This window comes from Colletotrichum jinshuiense, chromosome 7 (assembly GCF_051148585.1).
Source record: "Colletotrichum jinshuiense chromosome 7, complete sequence".
NCBI classification, from domain to species: domain Eukaryota; kingdom Fungi; phylum Ascomycota; class Sordariomycetes; order Glomerellales; family Glomerellaceae; genus Colletotrichum; species Colletotrichum jinshuiense.
In genome coordinates this window covers 3670052-3694507 of record NC_139314.1, presented here as the reverse complement: position 1 = coordinate 3694507, position 24456 = coordinate 3670052, and the positions used below count along the sequence as shown (strand labels likewise).

The following is a 24456-nucleotide window of genomic DNA, read 5'->3' as shown; positions in this document are numbered from 1 at the left end:
GTCTGCTGTTGACATATCCCGATTCTGCTGGGTTAGAGCGTCCAGTTGAGCCGGGAAGCGTATGGGTTTTGTCGCTGCCGAAGAAATGAACATATATCGATCGCGAGAGGGCGAGATTGGCGGCGATAATGCCAAGGAAAAGCTCGAGGTTCGACCAAATACCGGAAATGCAGTATACCCCTGGTTCGATCTCGTCAGCTGCAGTGACACCTTCCCATGATCCGTTTAAACTTACAGCTGAGGTCCGTTGTAGAAATGCCTAATGATGCTGCTCTTGCTACGCCAAAGCCGGTGGCACTGGAGGAATATCAGCAAAAAGTTCAATGAAGAAACCCAGAAACCGCATCATCGTCCGTCTTGAAGGACCTTTGATGCTGTCAAGTACGGAATTCGCAGCACTTACGTAAGTCCAAGTCCCATCAAACAACAGACTGATATCTTTGTCCGCCGAGGCATCTTCACTTTCCACACAACAGCAAGAGGAAGTAGCGAACAAATGAGATCCGTTAGGACCGAATAGGCTAATGTGACAACAATTACTCTTGCAGTACGATGCGTGTTGGAAACAGTCCTCGAGAAAATCTAAAATCAAAAGTCTGTTCCTGGTTGGAAAAGAACGTACCAATGGTGGCGTAGATAGTGTAAATGCGAATTTGAGTTGGCCAGCACTTGGCTGATGCTCCCCTCCAGAAACCTGCTGGTTGGCATTCGGCCAACAATATGATGACGACTCCAAAATTTGTCACCAGGACACCTGCCATGATGATGTGCAGCAGAATTTTAAGGGTCTTGGTGTCTTTGATCCTCAGGATAAGCAGACAAATCGAAACCTTCAAAAAGGCTACTGAAATGAACAGAAACATCTGTCCCCACCATCCGTACATGTTGATCATCATGTAGTTGTACTCGCTGAGGTAGACTCGGTGCCTACCATTCCCGTGTTGCCATTGCTTGATACCGAAAGCGAATCTTGCTATCGCCGTCAACCCTGCGAGAGTGATCATAAGATCGTCCCAACCGAGCTTCCGGTTCGCTCTGCGTACCCATAGTCGAAGGCCAGTTGTAAGGACGAGGAAAATTGTTAGAATGAGCCCAACCGAAAATGAAATTGGCCCAACATCTTCATCCGGAGGCAGCGAGTCATCTCGTACAAGCAAACTCGTAGAAAATGTGAGGACTTGAAATAAATTGCCCATTGCTGGTGGTAGGTATTGTCGTGGCTCTGAATGGCATAGGTTTGCCGTAACGTGTCTAGGAACATAACCCGCAGACTTGTCGGCTCAGGGAACATCCAGGGACTCGTATCTTTAAGGCAGGCGTGCGCCTTATTCAATCTTCTCCCTTCCCCGGGCGTTTGGTAGTGCAGTTGGAAACTTCGTTCGCATGTTCAGGGAAGAATGCAGGTACGTGGCGTGTGGGTGGCTGTCGGTGACCACCCCAGACAGCGCAACACCGCTCTGCCAGTAATGTGACTCAAATATGCGAAGAAGTTTAGAGTTTATGTGCCCAGCCCAGGGACGGTTAAACAATTTGGAAAACGAAAAGCCAGGTAGGTAGCATGAGTCTTCAGAATGCGGAATCTCCTCCGCAGCAAACCAAGCCTGCGCAACGCATTTGATACCCTGCCCTGCACGCAGGGTTATGACTCGCATCTACCCTGTTTGTCTAGAAATTATTGCGCAAGAAAAATCGAATCGAAGAGTCTCTGGGGCCAAAGGCGGGTTGCTCGTCTACACCTCATTCAATCGAAGATCTGCTCAATCCGACTTCCAATCTACTGTGTTACCCAGGAAGAAACGAAGACACACTTGTATTACTCTCGCTCACACGCATGATGACTAGCTGAGAAGCTGGTATGCTGCCAAAAACTTTGGAATAGTGTGACATTAACTCAAAAGGTGCCGCGTAATGATGCCCAGTATAATATAAATTGTCGCTTATTCATGGCCTTATTCTGCACCCGGGCCCTAGGTCACATCCACAAGGCAACGAAACCGCGAAAATCCAGGACCAGGTCTCAGTCCCCGGGCCTTGCCGTATTAACGGCCCAGCCCGTTTCCTCAGAGCGCCAAAATGCAACCTGATGGTCCTCGCGGTGGACAGTGGCCCGCACATATTGGCTACTCTGATGCTATGCGATTTGAATTTATGAGCTACTTGACGTGTTCTTGTTCGAAAAAGAAAAAAAAACACCACCGTGAAAACACACAAAATAGAGGGCATGTAGCTGAAAAGTAGGACAGCCTGGGGTGCAGAATTCCTGCGAGTCTGCAGGTTGGTCATCTTAACTCTTCAGCAAAGCGGGAACGCCCCTATTCCACGCCGCCTTGGCGCAGTTTGGTGTAGGATTCGCGATCAGTAGACCCGAGTATCCTTGTCTATGTTATTAATAAGAAGCTGGCAGAAGTTCTTCCCACTGGACCCTGACATGGGGATTAATGTTGTGGTGGGTACGGCTGGGGTAACTGCCGAACCCTTGTCCCAGGAACCAAGAAGCCATCCCTCCCCCAACAGCAAAATAGCGATGGAACCTCACCCTAACTCTTCCGTGCCCCCCGAGCAAATGGTCTCCTCGCCTGTTTGTGCACTCCATCACCCCCGCCCGACTCGTCCAATCCTTCATTGTGCCGCGACATATCTGCAAGGGCTGATATTGCCTTTATCCAGAACGCTTGCCTTGATATGGATCGGTTCCATTCGATGGGTCGGTCATATTCGATAATGGCAAATTGGATCGCTTTATCGCGCGTTCAGCGCCTCCAATCGTCATGGGCACCCAGGTATTTACGTACAAAAGGTCGATGGAGTCTTGATCCGGAGCAACCGCAGAAAGTTTACCCCTTCGTGTTAGCCTGACTCAAGCGGACCCAAGTTCATGCTGCAGCTCCTGATCGTCGCCAACACATACTTCCCGCGACGTTCGTGCCACCATCACATCCGAGAGCGTATGAAAATCTTTTTTTACAGCCCTACCCGCAATGAATACCAGCATGCTACCCTGAGTACAGTGTCTGATCTCATCGCTGACCTTGCACATAGATACATACACCCGTCAGCCATGGTTAACATGTTGCCTGTCGTATTGGCCACGACCCTGCTTGTAACAGCAGCGTCAGCAGCATCTAGCCAACCATCTGCCAAGGCATACGACTACGTGGGTTATACTTTGCTTACCTTGCTTAAACGTTCGATCTGAAACTTAATCAATTTCCAGATTGTTGTTGGTGGTGGCACAGCTGGTCTAGCTCTGTCGACCCGCCTAAGCCAGGGTTTGCCAAATGCAACGGTCCTGGTCATCGAAGCTGGCGAGGCTGGTCGCGGGGACGAGCGCATCGAGATCCCGGGTCGGAGAGGCACAACTTTCGGCTCAAAGTACGACTGGAACCTGACAACCGTTGCCCAAGATGGCTCGAACGGCCGTGTCTGGGTCCAGACGAGAGGTCATGTCCTGGGTGGCAGCTCCGCGCTTAACCTCTTTTCGTACGATAGGGCATCTGCTCACGAGTATGATGGCTGGGAAGATTTGGGCAACCCAGGTTGGAACTGGGATTCTATGCGCTCTGCCATGATGAAGTCTGAGAACTTCACATCAGCCAACACCAAGTACTACACCGGAAGCGAAGGACTTGGAGACTCGGGCCCCATTAAAGCCCTGATAAACCGCCTGCTGCCCGAGCACCAGACCCCTTTGTTTCCTGTTATGAACAGCCTCGGCATTGAAACAAACCTAGAGTCTTTGAACGGCAATGTCCTTGGTGTCCTTTATTCGCCAAACAGCATCGACCCGACCCACTACAACCGGTCTTACAGTGCCAACTCTTATCTGCCTCTGGCCGGCCCAAACCATTTTGTGTTGACAGAGTCCAAGGTGGCCAAGGTCAACCTAAAGACAACTTGCGGTGGGCAGCGTGCTACCGGCGTGACGCTTGTCGATGGGACTGTCTTGACTGCCCACCGTGAGGTCATTGTTTCGGGTGGTGGCCTGCTCAGCCCGTCGATCCTTGAGAACTCCGGTATCGGAAAATCCGACGTCCTCTCCTCCGCCGGCATTGATCAAGTCATTGATCTTCCGGGTGTCGGTGAAAACCTCCAAGACCACATTCGCATCCAAAGTTCTTACGAGCTGAAGAAGAACTACACTGGATATGATCGTCTGAAGTATGACACTGCTTATGCAGCGGAGCAGCTTCAGCTCTGGAAGGAGGGAAAGACGTCCATGTACGGGTATTCTGGCAGCGGATACGCCTTTGCGAATTGGAACCAGGTTCTTGGTGACAAGGGCGAGGCGGATCTGCTTGCTCTCGCGCAGAATGCCATTGGCAGCTCGGACCACCCTGTTGAGCAGAAGAAGCTCCAGTGGCTCAACGATGCCACCGTACCGCAGCTCGAAATTCTTTTCAGCGATGGCTACACCGGTGTCAAGGGATACCCTACTGCTGGAAGTGAAGGATACGGCAAAGACTATTTCACCCTCATCGCGGCTGTCATGCACCCTCTGAGCCGAGGCACTGTCCACATTAACCCTGCGAATCCTCTTGGGCCCCCCCTTATTGACCCCAAATATCTGTCTCATGAATATGACTTACAGGCCGCCATCCAGGCCATCAAGAAGTGCCGTCAAGTTGCGTTTACCGAGCCTCTGAGATCAACCTGGGTCTCCGAGTACGAACCAGGCTTGAACACCACCACCGATGCACAGTGGAGAGATTTCGCCCTCAAAACCACCTTATCCATCTACCATCCTGTCGGGTCGTGCGCTATGCTCCCCAAAGAGAATGGCGGCGTCGTTGATCCGTCACTCAAGGTCTACGGAACCAAGAATCTCAGAGTTGTTGACGCCAGCATCATTCCCGTCCTGATTTCAGCACATATCCAGACTGCCGTCTACGGAATTGCCGAACGAGCCGCCGAGATCATCATTGCTGAAGCTAAGAAATAAGGATGCCCCGCCACATCATGAATGCTTTCGAGCGCCTACCAGAGAGTGAAAATATTTCTCTAATGTTTGGTAACAAACATAATTCTCATTTTGTAATTATCCGACACCAAAAATTTATTTTCAAGATTCCGATCCTTCGAACTATTGGCAGCCATTGTTCTCGACACACGTCTCTCTGCCAAGCGATAGGATCTCCTTATCTCAGCCACACCCACAAGATTATGATAAATACAGATCCGCACATTAGGCATGCGCTTCCTCCCACTCTTTTAGCCAAGCCTGCACAAATTCTACCTCGAAGCTCTGGGCCTCTTTCACAGGCAACGGGGGTAAATCTGCAGTCGTTTCGTTCTTGAAAATACCGTTTTCGTCCCAGTGATGCACTGCCCCGCCGGCAATAACAAGGTTGGGCTCCTCCGTTGATGACTCGGGCCTCGGTAGCCCGATTTTGTTAGGGCTTGCGGCACGCCATGGGTCTGCCTCGCCATCGATGATCGCCACGCGAGGGTAGCTGAAGTTGTAGCCCCCATACTTGTTGATGGCGTCAACGTCGGGCGGCGTCGTGATGTTGAATGCCTTGCGGCAAATTCTGGTGGTGAAGTCAATGTCGATCAGGCGCGAAATCAGACCGAGTTGTGTCTCAGGCACGCCTGAACCAGTCTGGAGGTAGCCCCATCTAAATAGCAACGTCAGTTAGGTTTGGGGCGGATGCATGGTCGGCGGGGGTGCTTACTGTGAGCAGTATTGGTATGCCCAGAGACGCCAGGATGCGTTGAGGTCATCTTGGGCATACACTTCATCGCTTCCAGGACCGAAACATTCGTCTTGCGTTTGACCCCGACAAGTTGAAACCCGGGTAAGGTTGACATAACCGATGTAGTTCTTGAAGCGCGGGACCAACTCTTCAATCTCCGCCTCGTATCCACCGATTTCAAGGAGATAACGAAGCGTGGAGTCCAATTTCTCCGTGGCGGGCCATATGACTTCGTCGGAGGTCATGTTGCCGCAATAACGAAGGAATGCGCGACTGTCGATTGCCGGGTCCCAGTTACGACCTTGCAACCCTCCGATTCCGCCCCTAATCGTGCTGGCAAAGTCGACGTCGCCAGTGACATTTTGGAGCCCGAAAGCCGCCTTCACCGTCGCAATGTCGTCTTCGGTGGTGTTCCCCTTTTGTAGCAGGATGTTGTCGACCACGTGAGTCAGTTTTTGGGTCGTCTCAGCACAACCCTCCGGAGAATAATGTCTTGCGGCTTCGTAGTACTCCCAAAAGTCAACAACAGCAGCAGTGACGCCCGATGAAGAGATAGCGCCCCAGAACACATCTGGGTACACCTTGCGGAGGAACGCGACAAAGGCACCAGCATACGACCCTCCGTACACGATCCACGGCGTTCCGGGAGCTGTCAAGTTGAATTCCGCAAGTTTACCAGGGAAAACAATGTTTTTCGCAAAAAAGGCGGTGTCGGCCAATGCCTGATCGGTGGTCAAGAATCTTAAGTTCTTTGTGCTGAAGTCCGCCGTGGGATAGCTTCGGCCGTAGTATCGATGCTCCAGGATTACGCCCACTCCGTTGGTTGCTTCAGCTAAAATGGCAACGATGCCCTTCTGCAAAAACGGCAAGCGACCCGAACCGCTTGTTTCGCCCGCTGCTAGGGCGATCACGGGACCGCCGGGCTTGTAGAAGCGATCGTCATACCAGTATCGGAGTGGGAATGATCCATTTACATGCGGCTCGTACGAAGAGTCGTTGTGGAAGTGGTCAATGGGCACAGAGAGATTATATGCCTGGTACAGAGTGGCTGGATCCGGCGCGCCTGGGGCAGTGTCGTTGGCGAACAAACGGAAGACGGCTGGTGCAGCAGCTTCAGCGGCGGCTTCGAGCTCAACATCGTGACGGAATTCCTCCCACATCTCGGGCAGCCCGAGTTGCGGTCGGAGGGCAGTAGTAACCCGGATCAAGCCAATGAGGCCAACAGCCAACCAAGACTTCGCCATGGCGTTGAGAATTTGAGATGGACTTGAAACTAAACCTTGAACTCCATATGGGCAATCCGCGATTGAGTCGCGGCTGCGGCGATATTTGAGCCTTTCGTGGCAATGCTGATCTCTCTCCGGCTGCCGCGGGGTCGTACGAGGATCTGATTGCGCCTTACTGGTCCGGATGCTACCTCCCTTATCGGAACTCGTGTTTGTCTAATGCTAGCAATCTGCTGTGTTAACTTCGGTTTCTGACCTTCCCGAAAGGTACAAAGTGGTATGCAAAATGGGGCTGGCCAAGCCTCGCTCCCGGACCCCAGACGTCATGGACTATAAACATACAGTTTGTGGACCTGCAACCACAACACTTTGGAAGAATCTACCGCCTAGTGCCACTTGCCATTTTCTGAACGGAAGGTTTCGAGGTGCGTGATGAAACCTTAACGCCTTTAATATCAAAATTTTTAGATCCAAACGCGATCGCTGCCCTTGAATCGCAAGTTAGTGTGCGTTAGACTGCTTCGTGGGCCCCAATAACCACAGTGCAATGCATGAATCCCTATCATAGTACAGACAGAAACTCCCAGATTTTACTTCCTGGGTGGTTATGGATTTTCCGTGGCTTAAGAATGATGGTTGCCATACATGAATAGTTCTACGTGGTGTTAATAGATTGATGATGTATTGACAACTGGGCTCATTGAGTAGGCAATGCCCAAGTAAGTGCGCAGTTGGGCTATGTTGTTTGAATGTGCAGTAGCTGCATACATCTCGACGTTACTACGTCTTTGAGAAGATGTCGAAAAGATATTCTTAGCGGACTTCTCTAACATCGAACCAATGACTAAGGTATCATGGTGTAGTTGACATAGTTCCCTTCCGTGCGTGGGTAAGCTTCGATCACAAAGGTTGCCGGTTGTCCGGCGGAGACAACAGCAGAGGCAGCATTTCCCGTAATAGTAACCCCGTTCTGACCCCCTATTTCAAAGTAAGACACGGTGTTTACACTCCATAGACTCCTGGAGATGATAAATTCTGGTGGAAACTTACAATTCCACGTCCATTGTCCACCGAAAGTCGTCCTGCCTTGCTGTAATGGCGGAAGATAAACGGTCCACTCGTCTATCAATGGTGTACCGTCGGGCTTGTAAGCAGCCACAGTTGCCGGCTTGCCTACCCCGTTAAAGTTGATATCAATGGAGGATTCTAAACCTGCGATGGCTGCGGATTGAGATACATCCACTGTAGGTGCATCCCATTGAACAACCTCTATGGGTTTTTTTGCGCCCGCAGAGAAAGACACAGTGATTGTTGTTTTTTGGCCTGTAGCGCTTGCCGGTTGGAAGTAAGTTGAGAGATATGAAGCAGACAGCAGGATTCCTTCCTTTACGAGTGAGTAATCTGTTCCCTGTACCAGGGTTCTGGATTCATCGACAATATTGGTGATGTAATTTCCATTGAATAACATCGGAAGTGTCTGCTCTGTGACAAGGTCTCCAACCCTGTGAAATACATAGGCCGACGTGAACTGACTTGTGGCTGAGGTATCTGTGGTGGAGTCTGGAAGACTATTAGAGATACCACTTAGGGCATTCCGGTGGATTTCGAGCGAGGTTGGATCTCGCCACACGTGTAATTGACGATCTAAATGGTCGTTGCCAGTATCCCAAATGATCGGGGCAAATTTATACTTTACCGCCATTTGTGATAGAAAATCGTAGTATTTCCATCGTGCCGCAGGCTCTGAATGAACAGGACTGACAAGCCACTCCCCGAGTACTATGGGGATGTCGTTAAAGTTACCACGTAGCTGTGCGAAGTCGCTCTCCAGCTCTGCTTTGTCTGTTTCAGAGCCCCATATGGTCTTTCCCCAGGCGGCAGAAGTGAATGCGTCTACCCATTTGAGACAGAATATGAGCCTTTCCTCTTTCATTAGCATGGATTAAAGTACTCACATGGCCCATAATAATGCACCTGGATAGCCCAAGGGTTGGAAAACTTGGGGTCGGGCGCCTTGAACCATTCGCTAGTTCGGAAGATATCCTGTCCTGGTCCGCATAAGGTAACTACACGTTGAGCATTGAATCCTCCAGAATCGTTAATGGCCTGAAGAAATATGTCATTGAGCTTGTGCAGTTCGGCCGCTTCTTCAGCGGTCTCACTAGGTGGCTCATTGATAGGCTCGAATGCCACAAGATGTGGCTTGCATGCGAGTTTACTGCCAATCTGGTACCACAGCCGGTAGAATTTCTCCTCAATCAATGTCCAGTTTGCGTTGTTTACAACCATATTAGCCCAGAGTGCCGAGTCATGGTGGACGTTGACAATAACGTATAGATCGCGGGAGGTAGCCATGTCAATGACATCGGAGACACGTTGGAGCCAGTCGGGGTCGACCGTCCAGCTGGGTGAGTCGCCTTGGTTGGAGGTGCCGGTGAAGTGGTATGCCCAAGTAACTAGCAAATCAGCAAGGTCGTAGAAAGTTGGGCGCATGCGAACCTGGAATTCGAACACTATGAAAGCCTGCTGTCTTCACGTCGTCGAATGTGCTTTCAACGACGGGCTGGTTGTTCCAGCTGTCTTCGTTGGGGAAGGAATCGAGGGTGTTTCCAAGATTCCACCCAGGGACGAGACTTTCCACGAAAGACACGGCTGAGATCGATTCAAATTCACCAGAACAAATGACTTGAGAAAGCGTCGTAGTGATTTGGCAAAACCCGGCCAAACCTGCCACAAAAATGTAGGCGCCTGATTTCATATTGGTTAGTGGATTCGTTGAAAACCTTGGAATGTCCTTGGAATTATTTTCAATTCTTTCTTCAAAATGAAAACTTTCTGGGCCTATATATATCTTGTTGTAATAATGTGGTAGGTGGCATAACATTTGACTAGAAGTAATCCCTCGCGCGAGCATCATCCGAGGTTATGGTACTCAAATCAGCCCAAAAGTCTTCCACATGCCTCACTCACATAACCCACCTCCACCCGTGATTATTTCCCCGCTTCCCCGCTCGATATTGACGGAGGGCAAGATCCGAGATCTGTAAGGCAAGTCTTGGGTGGCAACCTTTAACCCTCCCTCAGACCTGGCTCGGCTGAAGTTGGCCCGATCACTTCATAACGCGACATATATGAATGAGCCATACCAAATAGCTTACAACTCCAGGGATCATTAATTCGATTTAACCCAAAATCTTAGGCATTGATTGAGGGATAGGGGTTCCTATTGGCTTGCGCCCTCTCAACTACTACAAAAAGTTGGAATGGGATTCGACAAACCATACTGGATGCCATTTTTGTTGAACCTAGATAGACTACTGATATATGAGGGCATTTACGGAATTTTTAGGGGTGGATTCCAGAAATCACGGTGGGAAGTCGTCGATATAAGCTGCCAGCATGTCATAGCATTCATTGTGTAATGGAAGTAACATTTATTTGTGCTAGTTGATCTGAGCTGTTAGCGGTCCGATCAAAGCATCATCGGCAGAGCTTGCACCGACGAAAAACTCGTATGTACCAGCGTCGACCTTGTAATCCCCATTAAGCCAGTATCCGAGCTCTTCAACGTGAACTTCGATAGCTACGGTTGTCGTGGTCCCAGCACCAATCATAATTTTAGAGAACCCCACCAATCGCTTCACTGGGAGAGACAAAGGCGCCACAGCCTGTCTAAAATATACCTGAACTGTCTCTTTACCATCGATGGAACCGGTGTTGGAAATAACTGCGTTGACTGTCACAGTATCCCTCTTCGAGTAAACTGACTTGTTAAGTCCAGCATCCGTGATGCTGAAGTTTGTGTAGCTTAGTCCATATCCAAATGGGTAGAGGTAATTGTTGGTAAGATAGGGGAACTGGATAGCACCTGCCCCCTGCCAATCACTGGGCTCCCGGTTGTAGTAGACGGGGTTGACTTCAGAATAAATCGGGAATGTGATGGTAAGCCTACCACTTGGGTTAACTTTCCCGGTGATGATATCAGCCAAAGCACTGCCTGTAAACTCTCCGGCGAGGAAGGTGTGGATGATGGCTTGAGCTCCCTGAGCGGTGCCTGCAAGTTCGAATGCCTGGCCACCACTGAGGACAAGAACAGTGGGAACGCCGGATGCAATCACAGCCGCAAGGAGGTCCTCTTGAAGACCGGGCAGCTTGAGAGAAGCATGTGTGTTTCCCTCTCCGTCTGTTCGCTCATTGACGAGGCTGTCCTCCCAGCCAACTGCAATGGTCCCAAGAACGATTATAGCGAGACCAGCATCCTTCGCTGCAGCAACAGCGCTGTCAATATCAGAGTTTTTGGTGGAGGTTATTTCCACACCCTTGACATGGTTGATATTCTCTGAACCTAGTTTCTCGGTGATCGCGTCCAAGAAAGTAAGGTTGCCGTTCTCTGCATTTGTCCAAGCCGCGTAGGTACCTGTGTTGATGACGTCGGCCAACGGACCAAGAATGGCGACCTTAGAAGCTGACTGTAGGGGGAGGATACCGTCGTTCTTAAGAAGAACTATAGACTCGCTGGTGATTTCTTGGTTGGTTCGTAAATGCTCATCAGATCGCAGGACTTCGGTTAAAGCCGTGGTGTTCGCAGACAGATCCTTGTCGAAAAGCCCTAATTGGAACTTCAGATCGAGAAGACGGGAAACAGCTGAATTGACGTCCCTAGTAACACCACTGACGGTCTGGTTGCCAACAAGGGACTCGAACGCAGTTGGGAATCCGATTGCGAGCTCCAGCTCCACGCCCGCGGCCAAAGACTTGATCCCTGCATCATTGAGGCTGCTCGCCGTCTTGTGAGTGGCATACAGCATGACGATGGCATCGGCATCTGAAACAATAACACCATTGTATCCAAGTTGCCGACGAAGAAGTTCCTGCAAAAGGAAAGTATTCTGATGAGCGGGAACACCATCTATGGTTGCATAGGATGGCATAACCGAGGCCGGTGTGACTTTCTTCAGGACGTTGATATATGGAAGTGCCAATATGTTGTAGATATGGTTACTGCCGCCAAGAATTGATGCTTGGTTCACACCCCCAGTGGATGTTCCGAAGACATAATGTTTGATCGTAGCTGCGACTTTCATGAAACCCTCGGAGTCCTTCTCTTGAACAGTCGAGATGTAGGCCGCAGCAAGTTCTCCGTTCATCCAAGGATCCTCGCCGTACCTACTAGATGTTAGTCGTAGTTTCTTTCGCAAGCAAACTTTGAGATTATGATCGCTTACATTTCCCCAATTCGGCCATTTCTGGGGTCTCGGGCCACATCAACCTCTGGAGAAAGGACCCAGTTGATACCGCAGGCATGCAGTTCATCTCTCATGACCGCGGCAACGGAGGTGTAAAGTGGCAAATTCCAAGCCATTCCCATCGTCAATGTCGCTGGGAACAAGGTGGTTCCGCGCAAAGTAGGACCGTTCACGGCATCGCCGATGTGTATATAGGGGATTCCAAGCCTGTGTTCCTCAGAAGCGACAATCAGGTCCGAAAGAACAGGAACCGCGTCTTCGGCATAATTGAGGTAAGAACCCGGAGCTGACCCATCATCTAGTTAGCTCTATCCTTTCCATGACTATGGTAAGTTCGAAACACATTACTCACAGATGGTCCCATTGTGTAACTTTGCTCTGTCCAGGTACTGGGTCAGGTCATAGGTGTTGTTCTGCCCGAGTAAACCGCCGATGCCCCCCATCTGTGCGATCTTTTCGTCCCAGCACATGTACGAGAGTAGATCTGTGACACGATCGGAGATTCTAGCTTTGGGGTTCTTGAAGACAGCATCCTCCGCGACGGGCTGGCCGCAAAGGGGCCCGTCTGCTTCATCGCCGGCGGCATAGGCAGTGCAAGCCGCAAAGATAACAGCGGACAGGAAGCGTAAAGTCATGTTTTCCGGGGATCAATTTTGTTGTTGAAATCACGTAAGGATTTGAGATCGTTGATGGTGTTAACAAGAAGAAGCAACACAAGATGGCCAACGCTGTCAGTTTTGGAGAGTTATTGAGTTCATCTTTATACCATCTATGACTGACATATGTACGGACTCTTATTCTAGGACGATATTCTGTCGTAAAACCACCGATCTTTGCAGTCAAGTGCCAAGCTACGGACTGCTACTCAAATTTCTCATTTGAGCTTGAGGAACTGTAACATCATCTCACATGAAGTTCTATGCCCAATTCAGAACCGGAGATGACTTACCAGGATACTCGGGCAAGTGATGACCGACAATACTCCTACCAAGATCCCCATGGGGAAACCCCCGCCCTTTAGGACTGGAATTCTACCGTCCCCTACTGCAAGTTCAATCTTGGGCTGGGTGCATTGCATGGAAGAATAGGCTGTCTGGCAATCCGCGGCCCGACTCTATTTTTCCGCTAGGCATATCATGCGAACTCATATGTATTCTCTGTACACTCTTTCGCTCTAATGAATAAGGGTCGTGGGTGGTTATGGGATCAACTCGTGCTCCACCTTGGCTATCAGCATTGCGCGTTACACGTAAATCAGACACACATGTCGCTCATGCACAACATGTACCCCTGAGTCCTCTCCCTCATACATTACATTTAATGTTATCAAAGACAAGCCGTTTGCAATTCGCTGGACACAGATTCGTCTCATTGCCATTGCAAGTGTATATTTACCCGGGGTAGCTGACAGCGACTCACTGACCCCGCAATGGGCACTGCATATTCCCTGTCGCAGGTGTGAGTGAGATAGTCATGAGATTCACAAGACGTATTTCCAAAAGTCAAGGGGAGTAGGAAAGTAGAGACGGAAGTGAATCTGTACATGGTGCCCCACAGAAAAACGGTGCTGCCAGGGAAACTTGACCTCGCTTCGAGCTGCCTTCCCAGTTCCGCCATAGGTTGCGTGTCATTACAAACCGAGCCTTACCTCCAAGGGCTACCAGTTCGCTCTGCTTCAAACCAGACTATACCTCCAAGGGTTAATGGCAATACGCATCCTTGACTTGAAAAAGATAAGCAATCACAATTTTTCGACTCCCTTGGACGACCAAAGATACCGCAGAATCGGCACGACGCAAATGATCAAGAAATGCAGAAATCTGCATTGGTCAGAACAATATTGCTATAAATTAAGGGGGACTGTGACAAAACTATTTTGGTGCATGGACATCTGTAAACAATGCTATGAGAGTGGAAGGGAACTGATTGACCAGATGAAGGATCTCTCGGCCGCCGATGATCCCAGCCGACATTCGCTTTGAACCTATTGTTAGCCAGTAGGTTGGCCGGGCCTGTCGTGCTTTGCCACCCTGGTACCAGACTGAACGTGTCCGCCAGCAATCAATCTCAATTTGGAAGCCCGAGTACCATCGCTTATCAACCGACGTCCTGATGACCACCCTGTTGTGGCACCCTCTTCCACACTGAACCAAAGTAGGCCTGGCGACCTGGCTTTGACCTTAGTTTCCTAGCCACCATAATCTTCAAATACCGTAAGAATCCTTAGACTTCCGGGATGTGGGCAGTAGTCCGTTGTCCATAGTGGGCTTGTAATATTGACGAACAAAATTGATCTAGTGCTATAGAATCGCTATATATACGGGTGGCTAGAAATTCAAGCCCTAATTAGTACCCTTGGTAGCATCACAGAGTTTCGAATCAATTCTCAATCATCTACAGCATTTAATGAAAGACTATTATAACGCCCTGTTCTTTATATTGTGGTTTAGTGAGGTTGGGGTCTAAAGGTGCTTAAAGTATAAAAGTACTTATGAGATCAGGACAACAATATAGAGACACGAAGCCAAAGTGAAACAAAGTTTATAAAGTTATGTATCTATATAAATGTTTGGTGGGTCGTTTTATTTTATTTTTGATAACAAGATTTGAAATTCAGTGCATATTTGTATGTATATACAACGATGTAGACTGCGTTTGTTTTCAGTTTTACTAAAATATAGCGGTGTTTATGGCAAGACGTTACCCAACTTTTCAAAATATTAAAGGGTCAAACATGCTGGATTTAAGTCTGGCCTCTCTACCACCGTTAAATAATGCCGTTGGGATGGCCGATCTATCACTGTTAGTGAAAGGCCTTCCATTCGGTTAAAGCGATACCAATCTTCCTACTAATGTGGGGTTTAGAAGATGAGAGTGAAAGATTGGATTCATATTAGTACTCTTGGGTGCCTTATCTCTTTTCTTTTCAAGGAGTCTAAGTGCCTAAAGGGTGCGGTGTTACTTATATAGCCAGGCACCTAAAGTTCTTGGAGCAGGTTTGGCAGTAGAATAGACCAATGTCCCTGTTCAAATAGTCCCTCGAAATACTGGAAGAACTAAGCCAACGGCTAGGTAAATATATGTGCATACCAGCCCTCACATTAGAACCTTAACAGTATAAGCACTTAGAAAACTATGGTGATCACGATTATGGGCACTTACACATATCCATTGCCGTCATCCACCCTACACAATGAGTGGGGCTCAGCGAGGAAAGGCGGCAGAGCTCCGCGCCAATCCACGCTATATTCCGCTTATCCCGCTTGGCGGCTTTTACCAATCAAAACTGCAGTATTACGCGTATTCTCTGACACGAAGCCCGAAAGGAGGTAAGGGCAGGCTTGTAATGTCCAGTCAAATTCTCGATTTGGATAGAGGTCCATCAACCCATGCACCGATGTCAATACTAAAATCCGGCAGCACACTGCACGTACACCCGTTTTACAAGCAGAAATGAACTATTTATTTTATAGCTAATAACTCTAAATTCTAAGAGCAGATAGGGTAGTGCCTCGATGAATGGAAGAAAAGGACAGAGCACCCACAACTCTACAATGCACTCTAAGTTCCGCATACCACATGTTAACTACTGTGAGGACGATGAAGTTGTTCAGAATATAACTAATTAAGTCTATATACACTTCTAGTAGCATATGACAGCGTATTTTGTAGGCCTCTGTAGCAGTTACGGTCGTCGTGTGCGGGCTTCTCAAAGGATAGTATATTGATTTTCTGTCTATTATCTGTCGATGTCTCCCATCACCACCTTCCCCCTTTCTGATACTACATCTGATCGGTACAGGTTTTGTTTAATAGGATACAAGAGGACTACCGCTAACTAGGGGTCAATGTTACTAGAACGCACATGCATGCTAGTGAGTGTCGGACCCCGCCCTGTTATCAACGCAAGGATGATGAGCTGCACGGTGCCGTATGTGAGGGCCCCAAGATCTTCCAGCCATTACGCCGGTTTCATTTTCGGCTCCCACTTCCCGATATCGTGTCTTGGATCAACCGTGCCATCAAGCCCCTGACCGAAGATGATGAAGATGATGCCACAGCTCGCTCTGAAATTCCCGAGCTTGTACAGGTTGGATTCCGCTATGGACTTGGAGCTGACCGGTTGATCATTAAGACGACCACCGAAAACCTAGCCTGTATGGCTGTACAATGACCTCAAACCGAGGGGATTCGCAAGACTTACTTGATACCTTTCGTGGTAGTAAGCACCGAGTTAACCGACATCAATAATGTGGCGTTGTTGGTCGCCTCCTGGCGGCTTTCCGGCAACATGATTGAACGAAGCGATGACCCGTTCGACTAAACGTCGCCAGGAATTTCACCGATGCCGCCAGGACGGCAACACGGCTCATTCCCCAGAGAAAGGGGTATGTGCGGAGAATCTGGGGATTTCCCCATGGCACAGATCCTACTCCCGACCTCGCACAGCTTGATTCAACATTGTCTATGGTCGGTCGTTAATACGCCGACGGGTCCAACCGATCTTTCTATCACGCTCGTGAGGCGTACTACTTGAGTCTAAAGATCCAAGTTCGAATCTCTACATACAAAAGTTTTCAAGGCAAGGCGATTAGGTTCAAACGAGCCCATTTCGAAGTCAAAAACTGCCAATTATTCACCCGAGTTTTAGTTAAACCTCACTAGTCTTAATTTTCAATAACTCATCATGGGGAAGCTTATCACAGCATTCTCGGGCATTTTTCTAGCCGTAGGAGGTAATTGTGTTCCTTTTCAAGACAAACGCGTGTTCTTACTATGATGTAGGATTTCTCTTCGGCTATGACAGCGGCATCATTTCGTCGACACTTGCCCAAAAACAATTCATCGAATACTTCGGGGGCTCTATATCAGACTCGGAGACTGGCGGGATCGTATCCTCCTTCACGGGCGGAGCCATCGTCGGTTGTCTCGTTATATCATTCTTGGCGGACTGGGTCGGGCGACGATTGACGGTGTTTATTGGTTCTGTGATAGCCGTTTTTGGCTGTGCCTTACAAGCCGGCTCGAAGACGATCTCGATGCTTATTGCTGGGCGATTTATCGCCGGCATCGCTGTCGGGATTCTCAGCGCGATCACACCCATGTACTGCTCGGAGATCGCCCAGGCAGACATTCGTGGAGCACTCTCTGGTTTGCTGCAATGGATGCTCAGCTGGGGCTTTTTCGTTGCTCAGTGGTTGGGATATGGATGCTCCCACGTTGATAGCCACTTCCAGTGGCGATTTCCGTTGGCTTTCCAAGTCGTCCCAGCTCTGATAATGGCTGGGGGTATATGGTTCCTCCAGGAGTCTCCTCGCTGGCTCATGGAAAAGGAGCGATATGATGAAGCCCGTCAAGTCCTCAAAAAGCTGCACGGGAATGGGGAGAATGATGCCTTTCTCGAGTTGGAGTATCGAGAGATCCACGACACTATCGTTGCAGATCGCAGCCTCAATGTTATCCCTTGGAAGGCCATCTTCACTCGTCCCTCGTGGCGCCGCCGACTTCTTCTCGGCGCCGGCATCCAGGCCTTCGGACAGCTCTCTGGTGTGAACGTCATCAACTACTATGGGCCTCGCATCTACGAGTCCCTCGGAATCGATAACCAAACTTCGCTCATGATTATTGGCATCAGCGGCTCACTTTCAATCGTCTGGTGCACCATAGGACTGTGGGCTCTCGAGCGTGTGGGACGAGTCAAGCCGCTCATATTCAGCGCCGTAGGATGTGGCCTGTCCTAAGCTGTCAATGCTGCTCTTTCAAAATACCTCCCGACCAAGAACAACGACCAACTTAGGGCGATGGTATCGATGAACTTTGTCTTCTCGTTCTTCTTTACCATGACTGGAATCATTTCCTGGGTATATCCCGCCGAGATTTTCCCGATTGAGATTCGGGCAAAGGGTAATAGCATTGCTACGTTCACGAATTGGTCCTTGAACTTGGTCTTTGCGCAGATTTCGCCCCTCGCTTTCACCGCTGTCGGGTTTCGCTATTTCTTTGCCTTTTTCGTCTTCAACATGTGCGCAGCTCTTTGCTATGTCTTCCTATACCCCGAAACTTCCGGTCGGACCCTCGAGCAAATGGACGAGCTTTTTGGAGTAGGTCAATGTCGCCACTCAGAATACTTCACACACTGACTAGCATAGGATCAACTCGTGCCACACGCTATCAAAGAACCGGAAGCAGCTGCTAAGGTTATGGCAGCTGAGATTGAGTTGGGAGAGACACGGGAAGGCGATGCCAAGTAAGAATGCCAACCTAAACTTTCCGTCGTTGGTTTCGTGGGAGCTACGCATATTGCAAATGCCTTCTCATTTTCTTATGGTACTCTGCCACAACGTTTCTTCAGTCAGTGATGTTCTGGAATGTAGGTTTGTATGAACTACCGAAAGTTTATGTTACCAAATGAGATGCAATCTTTATTTAATTCTTCGACAATAGTATGTATTCAGTGGCCGAGGCTTCATCTTTTGATTGTTTCACAGGCCACAACTTCCATACGTTGCATTCTTACACAGACCCAAAGACTCAAATATGTTACGGGGAAGAGGAAGAGTGACCTTTAGCATCGCTTCCTTTTTGAATTTTCAGCTTACCTTGCTTCACCGTCTCCCCGAATTGGTAAGAATTTTTTGATCCAAAGCCTTCTGGCTTCTCTATCTGGCAATGATTTACACATTGTTCGCTCTCCACTTTAAACCAAGGTAAATATGATCATTTTTATCAGTATCTTTGGCATGTGCCATGCAGAAAAGGCCGCTTTCTCTACCCTACACGCTTCTCTTGATGCAACTCAGCGTGTAGAACTCTTCAAGGTTTTTTCTTCTTGTTTTTGAAATGGAAATCGTATGCAGTCCGTGTTCTCTTTACATTCGATCCCGGCAACCTGCTGACTTTGCTAATATTTGGAATATCCTCTTGCTCCAACAAGCCAGACATCTGGGCCTGTCCATGGCTAGAAGTGTCGCCTCTTCCGTGCACCAAAAACATCCACCTGACCACCCGCCGACACCCCAGCACCATCCTGCTCTCACTGCCAGTTCCCGTTCGTTGGCTGGCTGTCGTCCAACCACCGGTAATCCCGGCACATCATTTCCTCCTACCGACTGGTCTGTCACACCTGCCGCCCAAATCCAATGAGATTTACAGGATGCCAACGGAACCGACGTGGTCAAATGCCGTAAGATTGTACAGTGGGGGCCAGACCTGTGGGCTCACGGCACAGTAGGCGAGTCGCAAGCGACTGGCCCGAACACACAGTTTAAGAGTGCAATTGGCACAGGCACAAAAGGTAAAGCAGGCAGGATTCCAGGTTTCGCAGTATGCAAAGTGTGGTATATAGGTATAGAAGATGAGATAGGCTAGCGAGAGTATATCCAGCAACCGCCGTAGCGCCCTGGGTGATTACGTCCCCTTAGCCATACAAACTAGGCAGCACGTCTCCGTCGTTTCCGTGTCCTCGTAACATTAAACCTTTAGCTCTTCCAACAAAAACAGTGGCACAACACGCCTCCTCGCTGACTTGATTTTGGTTGTCTCAGTAAGAGGTGCTAACCTCTCACACGTCCTGGACGTTGACGACATCACCATAGCGGTCGACAGCAACGGCCTTCTTCTGCAGGGAAGCCTTGACGGGCTTGTCAGCAGCGAAAATGTGGTCAAGTTCCTCGAGCTGTTTCCCATTAAGTTAGTGTATGCTACGTGGAATTTCAGTGTGCTGCGGAAAAGTCTTACAGTGCGGCCCTTGGTCTCGGGCAGGTACATCCAGATGATGAAGGTCTGGATGGCATCCCAGATGGTGAAGATGATGTAGGTCTTCCAGGCGATCTTCTCCATGGAGACGGGCCAGGCGAACTGGTTCAGGAGACCGGCAGCGTTGACAGCCAAGTTGGAGAAAGCCATACCCTTGGCGCGCATCTCGAAGGAGAGGACCTCGACGGGGTAAAGGGCCTGAAGGGGTGTGATACCGACAGAGTAGACGGAGCCGAAGAGGAAGATCATGGCCAAGCAAGCCTGGGAAGCAGCGGGGTTGTCGAAGATGGGGGCATCACTCTCGGTAACTCCGATCTGGGACTTGGAAAGAATGCCAGAGGCAATGGTCATGCCGAGCCAGACAACAGTGCAAGCAGTGAAGGAGAAGAGCATAAGAGGGCGACGGCCGACCTTGTCGACGAGGAGGGCGCCGAAGATGGCGAAAGCGAACTGCTGGCACGAGTTGATAAGGGTGATGTTGGCCTGCTGGATGGGGTGAGTGTAGCCGGCGGTGTCGAGGACGGAGCCAAGGAAGTAAGACAGCACAGCGTTACCAGCCCACTGACCGAAGATGGAGATGGCCATGTTGCAGCAGAGACGGTAGACGGAAGAGCGGTTGCGGAAGAGCGCACGGTAATCCCACCAGCGCTTGTCGGCACCGTCCATGTTGAGGAGCTCCTCGTACTCGGAAAGCTGGAGCTTGACCCACGGAGATTCGGGGTTGCCGTTTCCGTGGTACTTGGCGAGGACAGCTGCGGCCTCCGCCTTCTTGTTGTTGACGAAAAGCCATCGAGGAGACTCGGGCATGAACATGCAGAAGATGCAGATGAGGCCAGAGAAGAGGGCCTGGAGCCAGGTGATCAGACGCCACGATGCATCTCCCTTGATTTCAAGAGCACCACGAGCTGCGCCAGATGCAATGATGGCACCGGAGAACCAGAGGGTGTTGTACATGGCACCGACAACACCGCGGTAGGCAGGGTGGTTGATCTCGACAACGTACATGGGACCGGCAGAGGCGGCGATGGAGACACCGAAACCGAGGAGGAAGCGACCACCCATGAACTGGCTGGTGCCGTTGGCAGTTGCCTGAATGCAAGTTCCGATGATGATAATGGATGCTCCGATGAGCATGCCGATACGGCGACCCTTGGTGTCAAGGGCGGGGCCGACGAATGGCAAGGCAACGACACCACCGATCTGGTACATGGAGGAGATGATACCAGCCCAGATACCGTCGTTCTTCGCACCATAGCGTTCCTTGAAGGAGGGGTTCTGAAGCAGGTTGTTGATGAGGGAGCCGTCGTAACCGTTCATGGTGGAACAGAAGAAACCGACAAGGGAGAAGGCGTAGATGAAAATCTGAGCTCTGCTCCAGGCGTTGGGAGGCTCCTTGATCATGGCTTCGTTGAATGCCTCACTACCCTTGACGACCTTGGTCTCGATCTCCTTCTGCACCGCAGAAACATGTTAGTTGTGGTTCAATTGCACGGGGTAAAAGGTGGCGGCAAGATCCTGACTTGCCTTGTCGGAGTCATGCTCGTGAGCGTGGACAGTGTCCACGGTGTCGATCTTCTCGGACATGATTGTGGTGGATGGCACGCTGCCAAAGGACACAATTCCCGGTGATGCTGGCGTTGGGATGGAATTCGAGGTTGCCGATTACCACAGACTGAGCTGCGAGTAATGAAGGTTGAGGCGGGGAGTGGATGAGGTAGAAAGAGGATGGAGAGCTCGAAATAAGCAAGCCAGGGATCGCGGGAACCGGCTGAGATTTTATGATTTTCGGCCTCCCAACTCCCAGGGAGTGTATGGGGAGTGAGAATTCGATGCAGAGACGCGGTGGCTCGCAAGAACAAACCCCAACCCCAATTGCACATCATTAGCTCGGCCGTTTCGAGCCTGCCACCCATGCATGGGGTGGAAGGACGGGCCACTCCCACATGGGACCGAAATGGCGGCTGGACTAGGCGAATAATCCTTGGGACTTTGCTTGTATGCACACGCTGGGAAGATCGTTGGTTGCACCACCCTCGTTCACACCCCCTCCTCATTGACCCCCTGTCTTGTTGCAACACGCAGATGAACACCTGCAGACGCCGATTGCCACTTGGTCCATGGCCTAGTCCACCAGCATCCGACAAGCAGGCGAGGTAGACGAAGAATTGTCTGGACATTGTCGCCGGTTCTCGCCTACGGCGACTAGGTCACGATCTACATACTCACTCTCATCAGTTTAGGTGTGGCTTCCTTGGGACAGGACACAGCTTGGCAGGTACCGGTTACTCGTTTGCTAAAACCTGTGATGGCTGCATCGCAATCAACATGAACGAGATGGAGGCGTCCGGGCGGTTCGTCGAGAAACCACGGGGGCGGCTTACCAGCCCGGCCTACCTGTCTGTCTGCCTTAGCGTGGAGGGAACCCCGACTTTTCTCCAACACTGGTTCATCCTGTACTGTGCCGCCCTGCGCTGAGCTGTAAATGCTGGCCCGGGTCAGAAGCTGGATCACTATGTAAGGTAATCCAACCTAAAATTGAGAAGCTGAGATAAACCGGGCCGGCAGACCAATACGGTTAGTGTTTGGCGTAAACGACGCTCGCATTGAGTTCCGCGTTGTCAGGCGGAGGAGCAGGAACACCATTGTGCTAGCCATCGCGGTGCCCTCCCCGGATCAGCGGGTCGAAAGGCTCCGCAGCCGTGCCAGGATGGTTGCGGATGCTGTATTGATTTGGCCCCGGATTTGATGGAGCAGTGCGTGCTGGAGAATGGCCAAAAATGGGTTTCCTGAATCTGGGGTGAGTGTGTGGGCTTGTGGAGATGCTGCCCGTCTTGCCTCAAGGTTGACCGGGTCAGGACGTCGCGTGCAAGGACAGGCCAGAGTATGCTATTCGTAGCATGAGATTCTGTCTGGCCGGAGATATTTTTGATGTTGGCAAGCAATAGCTTCTTTCAGGGCCAGCAGCAGTGGCAGGAAATCGAACCATCGTTGGCCAGCTGCCACTAGGGATTGGAGCGCCCGTCCGGGGTCTAGCATCACACAGTCGAAGACACGAGCTCGTCGCACACCAACCCACGCGGAGGACTCTGTGGCGCCTGGGTTGACTGGGGGAGAATGGAGATGGGGGGAGGAAAAGCTGGAGGGAGATCTGGAGAAAGGGGACGCCAAACCCGACTGGGACACTATGGATGAAAATGGGAGGATTCAACGTCGTCTCCAGCCGGGCCGTCTTTCCATGTGGCCTGAGAGCGACACCTGCTGACTGCTATTATCTGCTCGCTGTCTCCCTCTCTGCCTCAGGACTGATTTCCCCGAGGAGGACAAGGTTTAGCTAGCCCCTGTCGTCCCACCCCTTGTCTCTTCAAGGATGTTTGTTACTAAGGCCCGGTACTTCTCTCGTGCCGGCACTTAGTATGACAGCTCAGGTACTTAGCAATAACGCGCGCGAAAACCGACTAATAGTGAAAATAGGAACAACAGAGAGTTGCCTTCGTGGCCTCAAGGCTAAGATCGAACCAGAAGAGCGTGCACATATCAAATTTCCAAAGACAGCGGGTTAGGGTGCAGGGGAAACTGCGAGCCGAAAGTGATTGATGTGACAAATGTCCATGTTCAAAACTTCAGAGGCGATCAAATCCTCTCCTCACTCTCGTGACTCCAACGCTATGCCTATCTGGTAGACGGGCCGCCTTCCTCCGCGCTAAATTCTTCCTCAATGTGGCAGCCGAGCCCGGGAAACGCCTCTCGACTCTCACTGCGCGTGCTAACGCAACCATTCCCTGCGATCACTGGCCCACTCATCCCTGTTTCTTTCATGTTGGACTTCGGACGTCGACTGTTCGTCAACTTGGGATGGAGAAGTTGGGGTACCGGTATCATGCCCCTCAAAGGAACGGAAGGACATGCACAGGCCCAACCTGACCTTTCATGGGACCTTCATCCACCATTGGCCTGTTCAATGGGATGCCGCGGCTGCAAGCCACCGGCAAAGGGGTCCTATACCTGATTCTGCCTTCAAGCCTGCCTGCTAACAAGGCTCGACAAATCCGGATGACCCACACTGAGTGGTGGAATCAGGATCGAGCAAAAGGCCCGACAATTGGCGAAGCAAAGGCACACGCGACCCGTCGACGCGGATCCTGTTGCCCTGCTAGTCAGACCATTGCCCCTCCGCTTCCCCTGCTGTCCCGTCTTGTTTCTCCTCGCCTTGCCACTGCTCACCTGAGACTCGGGATTAGGGTGATGCCCAAGGAGGACAAGCTTCGAGTTCCAGCCACACCTGTGCTGTTCTGTCCACAGTGGGTTTTTCCTGCTTCAAGCGGGCCGTGATCCAACGCCACCCCGCCGCTATCCAACGAGCTCGCATCTCCTCCGGCGTCTACGGCACCTTGACGCTGTCACGGAGAAGAGGGCTGAACTTCAAGCTCGCAGATCCGAAAGCCGTCGTGCTGTGCCACTGTTGAACAGTCGGAGCGTATGGTCTGACCAACTGTCTCCCAGCCTCAGACATCCCGGGATCCTTTCACGGCGGCCTCG

General features: G+C 50.6%; 7 protein-coding genes across 7 annotated transcripts; 3 read left to right on the top strand and 4 right to left on the bottom strand.

The window, feature by feature from the left end:
- Nucleotides 1-3058: 3058 nt before the first annotated feature.
- On the top strand, nucleotides 3059-4939 carry EsH8_VII_000960 (GMC family oxidoreductase; the record flags this gene model as incomplete). The annotated part of the gene is made up of 2 exons (XM_083271093.1): nucleotides 3059-3154; nucleotides 3215-4939. 2 exons carry the CDS (start codon nucleotides 3059-3061, stop codon nucleotides 4937-4939), a joined length of 1821 nt encoding a protein of 606 aa, XP_083128650.1.
- Nucleotides 4940-5182: 243 nt separating this feature from the next.
- EsH8_VII_000959 (uncharacterized protein) lies at nucleotides 5183-6937 on the bottom strand (the record flags this gene model as incomplete). The annotated part of the gene is made up of 2 exons (XM_083271092.1): nucleotides 5183-5615; nucleotides 5673-6937. 2 exons carry the CDS (start codon nucleotides 6935-6937, stop codon nucleotides 5183-5185), a joined length of 1698 nt encoding a protein of 565 aa, XP_083128649.1.
- An 826-nt stretch (nucleotides 6938-7763) lies between these two features.
- Nucleotides 7764-9412, bottom strand: EsH8_VII_000958 (uncharacterized protein; the record flags this gene model as incomplete). Its single annotated transcript, XM_083271091.1, has 3 exons — nucleotides 7764-7897; nucleotides 7970-8140; nucleotides 8875-9412. The coding sequence occupies 3 exons, from the start codon at nucleotides 9410-9412 to the stop codon at nucleotides 7764-7766; spliced, it is 843 nt and encodes a 280-aa protein (XP_083128648.1).
- Nucleotides 9413-10362: 950 nt separating this feature from the next.
- On the bottom strand, nucleotides 10363-12800 carry EsH8_VII_000957 (uncharacterized protein; the record flags this gene model as incomplete). The annotated part of the gene is made up of 3 exons (XM_083271090.1): nucleotides 10363-12085; nucleotides 12145-12451; nucleotides 12518-12800. 3 exons carry the CDS (start codon nucleotides 12798-12800, stop codon nucleotides 10363-10365), a joined length of 2313 nt encoding a protein of 770 aa, XP_083128647.1.
- Nucleotides 12801-16852: 4052 nt separating this feature from the next.
- EsH8_VII_000956 (uncharacterized protein) lies at nucleotides 16853-17906 on the top strand (the record flags this gene model as incomplete). The annotated part of the gene is made up of 2 exons (XM_083271089.1): nucleotides 16853-16901; nucleotides 16951-17906. 2 exons carry the CDS (start codon nucleotides 16853-16855, stop codon nucleotides 17904-17906), a joined length of 1005 nt encoding a protein of 334 aa, XP_083128646.1.
- Nucleotides 17907-18005: 99 nt separating this feature from the next.
- EsH8_VII_000955 (uncharacterized protein) lies at nucleotides 18006-18416 on the top strand (the record flags this gene model as incomplete). Its single annotated transcript, XM_083271088.1, has 2 exons — nucleotides 18006-18266; nucleotides 18315-18416. The coding sequence occupies 2 exons, from the start codon at nucleotides 18006-18008 to the stop codon at nucleotides 18414-18416; spliced, it is 363 nt and encodes a 120-aa protein (XP_083128645.1).
- A 1310-nt stretch (nucleotides 18417-19726) lies between these two features.
- Nucleotides 19727-21504, bottom strand: EsH8_VII_000954 (uncharacterized protein; the record flags this gene model as incomplete). The annotated part of the gene is made up of 3 exons (XM_083271087.1): nucleotides 19727-19840; nucleotides 19903-21372; nucleotides 21445-21504. The coding sequence occupies 3 exons, from the start codon at nucleotides 21502-21504 to the stop codon at nucleotides 19727-19729; spliced, it is 1644 nt and encodes a 547-aa protein (XP_083128644.1).
- Nucleotides 21505-24456: the final 2952 nt, after the last annotated feature.